The sequence below is a fragment of the Pygoscelis adeliae genome, unplaced genomic scaffold (genome assembly GCF_000699105.1).
Source record: "Pygoscelis adeliae isolate BGI_AS28 unplaced genomic scaffold, ASM69910v1 Scaffold126, whole genome shotgun sequence".
Lineage (NCBI taxonomy): Eukaryota > Metazoa > Chordata > Aves > Sphenisciformes > Spheniscidae > Pygoscelis > Pygoscelis adeliae.
Genome location: NW_008824896.1, coordinates 622,692 through 630,622, shown reverse-complemented (window position 1 = coordinate 630,622; position 7,931 = coordinate 622,692). Strand labels below are relative to the sequence as shown.

Below are 7,931 nucleotides of genomic sequence, written 5' to 3'. Positions count from 1 at the left end.
GGAATGGAGGAAGGGGGTTTCCTGTGGCGGAAAGGAGAGCTCCGTGTGCTCGGTCCTGCTGCCGGCTTCCCCGGCTGGCTGGCTGGCTCGTGGAGGAGCTCTTCCCCCCGGCCGCTGCCGGGTCGCTGTCCCGGCAGCTGTTGGAGGTGGATGTGCCAAGCTGAGGCCTGTTCTTGAGGGCTACAAATTGCAGAAGTGGTGGAGAATACTTTCTTTTACTTGGATCCTCATTCAACGAAGGGCCTAAGAAGTATTCTCCATTACTGGAACTGTACAGCTTCTTGTTGGTGCTGCTCCTTCCTCAGATGGCCTAATAATTGCTACCTTACACTGTAATCTGTGCTATCTGTTGAGGGAATCGTTGCATCCACTGAACCTTAAGTATTTTCAGTCATGCACGAGCCAGCTACAAGTATCACTGTCCTGGAGCTGGTTCTGTTGATTTCCAAATATTTGGTGTCTGGTCCTTAACCGTCTGGCACAGGGAACATGATGGCGGCACTACAGGCAGCTCTGAAGAACCCTCCTATCAACACAAAGAACCAGGCAGTGAAGGTGAAATAGTAACTCACTCACTCATGGGTTACTCCTTAAAAATCCTTTCCTGTTTCTATAACCCCTACCCCACCAACCCTGCCAACTGTACTTTGAGGAAGCCAAGGAAGCTGGTTTTAGGGTATTCCCGACGCCGAAACATCCATGACCTCTGCTGTTTTAATCTTGTTCAAAATACCGTGGCTCAGATGTCATCTGTCCACGTACCTTTAACTTAGTGCTGGATCAGGTTTTGTGTGTTCTCCTACATGCCTTGGTTGTATATTGTGTGCCCTGGCTAACTCCACACATCACCAGGTGCCCATGTCTGATCCAGACCTGGCAGCACATAGATGTAGTTGGTCCTGAATGATCAAGGAACCACAACTGCAGTCGTCGCCTCTGACTAATGAAACTCTGCTAGCACAGCCAGACCGTGAACCTACAAAAAAGGAAGAACTGATGGTTATCGCATCCAATCAAAATTAAGCCATTAAAACCTCAGAAAACGCAAGCAGTCCCCCTGTGACAGAATATAGGAGGCCGCTGCGTGCATGTATTTCTGAATCTCCCCAGAATAAACCTTGAATGGCTTATGATTGCAGCAGTGAGACGAGGCAGATAAGATGTGGAACTGCCCAGATGGTGAGCGCCTGCAGAAGTCTGTTCTCCCTGCTTGAGGAGAGTCCCACGGGCACGTTTCTGTGCTGCTCTGGCACCAGGCTGTCCTTACCAGGCCACCGGTGGAGATTTTTTCACCTAGCCCCAGCCCTTTCCTGACGGGTTTCACAGGGTTTTGAGAACCAGCTGTTTGTTACAGATAGTGCTGTATAAGAGATTGAACAGCTTTGTCCTCACATGAATGACTTTGTTTCCATTAGCTCTGTATTGATGGATTTAAGAATACACTGTGAAGGCAGTGGAATTGAAGAGGGCAGAGTGACTGAATTTTAATGTTTGGCTTCATTTTCAGTTGATCTCATGGAACTTTTATGGTTTTACTTACAGTTCTTCATGTGAGGTCTCGCTAAGCCAAGTGGCTTATGGGATATTTAATTGAACAAGAAAACTAACACCCATAATTTCTGTAGGAGGAAGCTGCTTGAAGTATTTGTATAATGGAATTACTCAAAAGTCCAACAAACCCAAGACCTTTTTCTTTTATCCTCCCTCAGTTAGTGATGGATGAACAGGAAGAGCTGCTTTTTGCTGATTACATGGCTAATCTGCCGCTGTAATCATGCCACACACATTCCTGGGCCTGAAATGACAACCAGATCAACTTGCAAATGGTTATTAATGCAAAATATTAATGCTGCCAGTTTGCATCCTGTGTGCCCGGGACACAAGATGACTGTTTTGAAAACGTGTGGCTTCCCACAGTGACCTCTTCCAGGCTGGCCAATGGCATTCCCATGGTATATAATAGTTGTATCTCATTAAACAGTACAAAGGCATAGAAAAGGCTCTGGTGGCGAGGGAGGCCAGACAAGTACTTAATTCTTATAATTCTTTTGGAACTTGCCAGATCTTGAGTTTCAATACAAAAATTTCGTATTTAGCCATAACCTCGTTTAATAGGTGGAGAATTGCAAGCAGAGAGGCAGAAAACCTAAAACAGGACAAACGCGTTAAACTCTTTTATGCTGTGTATCGTTGGGAGGACGTATCTGTTATACAGTATTATCACAAGATTTGTGCACAAACTGCCCTATTCAAACAGATTTTAGAATTGTTTAAAAAAATCTAGTTTTGTTTGTTGGAGAGATGAATAATATTTGAACGCACCTTATACAAGAATGAATGTATCTCTGCCTTCCTTATTTGTTGACAGGATCGCGCGGAAAGTATTGTCCTGAAGGTCCTCATCTCTTTCAAAGCCAACGATATTGAGAAGGCGGTGCAGTCGCTGGACAAGAACGGTGTCGACCTGCTAATGAAGTACATCTACAAAGGCTTTGAGAGCCCCTCTGACAACAGCAGCGCTGTGCTGCTGCAGTGGCACGAGAAGGTGCGTTTGTAGGGCGTGCTCTTGCCTGGGTTGTCTGTGGTAGCAGGTCCTTGGGTCCGAGGCATGCTCACCGAGCCTGGTAAGAACCGCCTTTCTGTCTGGTAAAACTGAAATGCTGTATTGCACGCCGTGAGGAGGGTACGGTCCTGCAAACTCACCGCTGAGTTACATCATGTGCCTACTTACTCTGATTCTTCGGGTAAAGATTCTACAGTTAAAATTTGATTTCCTGTTAGACTGAGGCAAACAAAATGGTTCAATCCAGTGATTCAAGCAGATGGAAGTAGAATTTTCTTCCTAGAGGGAAGTACTTAAAGTAAAATTTGCAACTTGGTTACGCAGGGAAATAAAAGCTTGTTAAATAACTGTGTTCAAAGCAAATGCAATCATCCTTTTCTGTCACCCTGAGTGTGAGTGTTTCATTTTTAATGTAAAGAGCAGGGAGGTGCTCATTTGAAATACAGTCAGGAAGCCTTTCTGATCAGCAGTTGTTTCAGCCTGTAGCTACCTTGACCTGGTGTTAATTGCTGTGTTTCTCTTCTCAGGCCCTTGCTGCTGGAGGAGTAGGGTCCATTGTCCGCGTTTTGACTGCCAGGAAAACGGTTTAAATCCAGCAGCGAGTGGTTGTCTGCCATCCACGGCGTGGGAAATGCTGGTACAAAACCCAACCAACCAAATGCCATTGCTGCCCTGTGGGCAGCGCCTGTCTCTCAGCTTGCCTTCTCGCTGCTTCTTTCCTACCTGACAAATAATGCATATCGTGATCTCTTTTTTTGTTAAATTCTGGAAAATTATGAAGGTGCAATTTTATTTCTAACAGGAATATTTGGTACTCGCGAACGTTTCAGTGACTTGTAGAGCGACATATACAACTTCATGTTTAGGATGATTTGCATTTGTGTATAATGGCAGATTTGGACCTGACTTTCCGAGCAAATGCCGAGGGACGCAGGGCAATGTCTTAATTCTTTTTGCTAGCCAAGTGGTGTTTTGATGCAAGATCTGTATTTGAGAAGTGGGGCAGCTATTAATATAGGTAACTGGACCACGTTTCCTTTGGTCAACCTCTGAACCTACAGCCGTGAATAGGACAGAAAGCAAAGGCTCCGTTCCGACCCCAATTATCATTCCAGAGAGCTGAGTATTTTCCTTAACCTCACATCTCGCGGCCTGTTCTGGTTCCTTGTGATCAGTCAAATGCTGGGTCTGCAGCAGGAAAGTCAACGGGATGAAGTTGTCCGTCATGCAGTTCGAATGGTAGAATTTAAAGGGTTGATGGTCCATTTACGCTGGAGCCCAGCCCGGTGAACTTTTTTTACGTTGGGGAGCAAAGATCCTGAAGAAAAGAAAAAGTAGCTTTCACACAGCACATCACCTTTCAGCAACTTGAAAGTAATTTGATTTTGTCAAGCACAACAAAGTGGCTGCCTGGGGTAATCTGAGCAGTGCATACTGGTATCCACGCCATCCTTGCAAAGCTCCCATAGTTTGTTTTCTAGATCTGTAGGGTCTTAAAGGATACCAGACAGTTCACGATCCCGTTGCATTGTGCCACAGCGTGTTAGCTAGTGGGCGAATTGGGTTCCAAAATAAAGAGGAGTACTTTAAAAAGAATTAGGAAAGCCCAGGGCATCCCAGACCACAGATCGCCGTTGAAGGTTTAGGGCCAGGACTGAAATACGTGTTTTACATTCACCATTTTACTGCAGTTCAGTTGTGTAAAACTGTTGGGGAACTTGTGAAATCTTTGCTGGTTTTTGATATCTGCTTTTTTTGTAATAATAATAAAGACCAGACAATAAATCGTCACTGAATATTTACCCGGTGTCTGAAATGCCTTGAAGTTAACCATTGGACTAATTATTTTCAGCAGGCTGCTTTTCAAGGATGGACAAGAGTAAAAAAGCAAGCCCTAAAACTTCTCCATTATTTTTCTTGATAGGTTTGCTTTCTAGCGGTTATTTGTACCTGTACATAATGGCAATACATGTGCAGCTTCATCCGACTAGAAAATCTGAGATTATGTCAGTGAGATATTTAAACAGCAAGAAGTGTTCCAAACCAGGACTAGAGATGTCTCTGCCTATGCTAAAACTGTAGCCAGAGCGCGAGATCATCACGACCATTAATATTAGATGCTTTCTCAAGAACAGAAGGAGGAAAAGGGTAATGGCCTGGCAGGGTTGTTGTGTGGAGCAACACTCCTGATTTCACAGCTGGGCTTTTGTTTGTCTTTCTGCCTGCCCTGGCTCCAAGAGATGAAACATTTAATTGTTGGTTTTAATAATAATTTAAGCACAGATACAGTCCTGGGCTTGTCCTGTGGGTGGGATGACTGTGTGTGCCTATGTCATCACTAATGGCGCATGTACTCAGCTTGAACTTCTGAAGGGCCTGAGCGAGGCCACCAGAAACCTGGTGTGGAGCACTCCGACATCTGAAGGACATCTGTTCGTTACACAAGTCATTGCTTTGGAAAAGCAGAGCTGGTGCCTTCAGACGGCTCAAACCAAAGCGTTCCTGATGCACCACGTTCAACTCGGGAATCGGTAAGACAACAGCTTCAGGAACAACCTTTTTTCCTTCCATCCCACTTCCTCCCTACTGCGTTTCCCCAGGACAGTCTGAGACTTGCACAGCCGCAGCTGCCACGTGCTGCAGACGCAGGCAGGCACGGGCAACCAGCCCTGCATCGTGGCTGGAGCAGTCCTGCCTTTCTGAGCAGGGCAGCAGAGCCCTGTCACCCAGCCCGTCTCACCCCACCACCCGCTCCCCTGCAAGGGGCACAGCGCCCCGTGCCCTCGGGGCCTCAGCGCAGACAGGAACCGGCGTGGTTACCCCTCAACCGTTCGGTGCCCTCCCTACCTTCCTCCCTAGGATGCTTTTTCTTGCTTAACTTCTTCAGAACATAGGCGCAACGGGAGGCACTGGCCACACAAAGTGGAAGACCTGGCCTTGCTGCAAAGACCACAGAAAATGTCCAGGTTTCAACCATACAAACATACAGATCCTCCTGGCCGTGTGCAGCGATGGCTCTGCCCTTACAGCTCTCCCAGGGACTGTGTTTGGCTTCTCTGTTTCCTTTCATTTGTCCAAATTTGGTTAAGACACCAATCAGTCCTCATTTAAAAAAAAATAAAAAGCTGTAATTCCAGGTAAGTGAAGAATATTTTCCAAAACAACTGATGTCAAAGCAGGTCAGCTACCTCTAGGTGGCATTAGATAAACGACTGCAACAAGAAGAGCAATCTTAGAGGTTCTCCAGTTTCCCCTCATGCTAGGCTATGATGTGTTTAGAAACATTTACAAAACATACATCATCTGTATTTGCCTTCAGGGATGTGCTAAAAGTCATGCACCGATGTGGGGGTAGTAGTGCAAGATTTGCAGGAAGGCATCTCTTCTGTTAACTGACAGGAATGTAAAAAGTAAATTAGTTTAAAAAAAAAAAAATTACCTCTGTCCTCCAAATCCTGCCTTGCTCATATTTGTGGACCATACAAATACAACAGGGAGCAAGCCCCAGCTGCACCGAACAGCGACCTGTGTCTGGATGCTGCATTCACCTTACGTGGGGGCTGCCACCGGCTGAGCGAGTCCAGAGCAGCATTAAATCCTCGGGCACCAGCTCTGCGGGAGGAGGCACGCGCTCCCACCACCCTGCTGGCAAAGCCCGAGCTTGGTATCGCCAGCAGGCACACAGTGGAGGGCGCCGAGTGTTCCTGGCACAGTCAAAATCCACCAGCATGGCGTTAAGATGACCTCCAGCAGTAAAGCCCAGGGATGGGACCAGCCCGTAAGATGGAGAGGAGCTCACCATGGGAGCCACCTCCAGCTAGCGGCCGCCTCGCAGCAGTTCGGGCTGGTGGAGGCCGTCCTCAGCTCCTGGCCCCGAACCCCACTCGTCGCCACTCACTCCGGCAGAGCGGCCGTTTGCATGCACCCAGGCAGAGGGGGTGTTCTAATCCTTTGAGTAATATGGCACAACAGGTTTCTAAGAGGCAAACAGAGAAAGATGGGCAGGGAAGAAAAAAATCCCTGAATAATTTCATTTTGCAAAACACATTTCCCTTCCCGTTATGAGAAGGAAGCCTTCAATGAAAAATACTCTTATGTGCAGATTGGACATAAGAGTATGTCAAAGGGAGACGGCGTTTGCAGAGCTCTGCTAGAAGGCTCAGCAATTCCGAGCCTCACTTGCAAACCTCTCACCACTGCCTTCAGCTTTGGCTGGAGCGTGTGGCAATGGCACCTTATCAGTTACATCCTGCTTTTGTAACAGCCAAGAGAAACTGCTGTCCTCCCGCTGCCCGGAGCTGCAGCCCCCACCAAGCCCTGGGGTCTGAATCATCCAACACTTGGCCAAAGAGTTCCCGTGGGCTCCTGCCTCCCTCCCTGCCACCATTTAGGGAGTGAGCCAAAAAAATCAGGTCCTGTGCAGAGAGAGAGCTCAGACCCGCCTTCCAGGGAAGGAGCTGGACACGCTGTCTCCTCCGCTCCTCCTGCATTATAGGTCTCCTCCCAAACAAGATCAATCCCCTTGGTCTTTCCTCATGTGTGATGTTTTCTAGTGCCCAGATCAGTCTTTTCTTTGGGTCTCTTCTCTCCAGAAATGATGATAAACTCTTGCATACTGTTGCTGTACAAACTTAAAAATGACTGCTGCACCTTAGCTGGGTTTTGGGCATTTCTACGTATTTCTTACCCATCTCTTGGCGATCTGCATTTGTGCTGGATTCCAAGAATATCCCATGGGAGATGTCACCATCTCTGTTACTCACTTCCTCTTGGACATTATCATAGAAGAAACAAGTTTGCCCACTAAATCAACTTGGTAAGAGAAAGGCGAACAAGAGACTCACTAGAAGGGGTGTGTTTATCATAGCTTTGAAATTGCTTGAATGTTACATTAAAAATAACCAAGCAGAAGGATAGCTGCTGTGAGCATTTGCTGTGCTTGCATCTTTAAGATACCATCTTTCTGTGAAACGCAAGAAAAAAAACCCAATGCTTGTCACAGGGGTGATCTCGCATCTTCCTCCAGCTCCCCTTGTACTGGTTTTGGGACAAACCTGACCCAGCAGTGCACCTATTCAGATAATTAAACGATCAGAAAATGATCCCTACAATAAGGTGAACCATTTCCTGCTAGATGGGCTCTCCCATTCCTCACAGGAATGAGAAAAGGCTGAGGGCTGTTTTCACACTCACCATGTTGTTATTCCCACCCCTCTCCTTCAGCATCACTTCAGCTGGTTGCATTTCCCTCTGCTTTTCTGGAGGTCTCCTCCATGCTCCCGTAGGAAGCCCATGGGAGCCGGCTGGGCGCAGAGGGATGCTGAGGGCACGCTTACAACTGGAGAACCAAAGAGAGCCCCAGGTTCAG

General features: G+C 47.1%; 1 protein-coding gene across 1 annotated transcript; it reads left to right on the top strand.

The window, feature by feature from the left end:
- Nucleotides 1-478: 478 nt before the first annotated feature.
- Nucleotides 479-4,365, top strand: ARPC5 (actin related protein 2/3 complex, subunit 5, 16kDa). Its single transcript, XM_009324636.1, has 3 exons — nucleotides 479-555; nucleotides 2,369-2,545; nucleotides 3,091-4,365. The coding sequence occupies exons 1-3, from the start codon at nucleotides 490-492 to the stop codon at nucleotides 3,151-3,153; spliced, it is 306 nt and encodes a 101-aa protein (XP_009322911.1). The 5' UTR covers nucleotides 479-489; the 3' UTR covers nucleotides 3,154-4,365.
- Nucleotides 4,366-7,931: the final 3,566 nt, after the last annotated feature.

Coding starts and splice junctions, on each gene's coding strand:
- ARPC5 (XM_009324636.1), top strand. CDS start 490: ATGATGGCGGCACTACAGGCAGCTCTGAAGAACCCTCCTATCAACACA. Junction 556..2,368: donor CAAAGAACCAGGCAGTGAAG/GTGAAATAGTAA, acceptor ATTTGTTGACAG/GATCGCGCGGAAAGTATTGT. Junction 2,546..3,090: donor TGCTGCAGTGGCACGAGAAG/GTGCGTTTGTAG, acceptor TTCTCTTCTCAG/GCCCTTGCTGCTGGAGGAGT.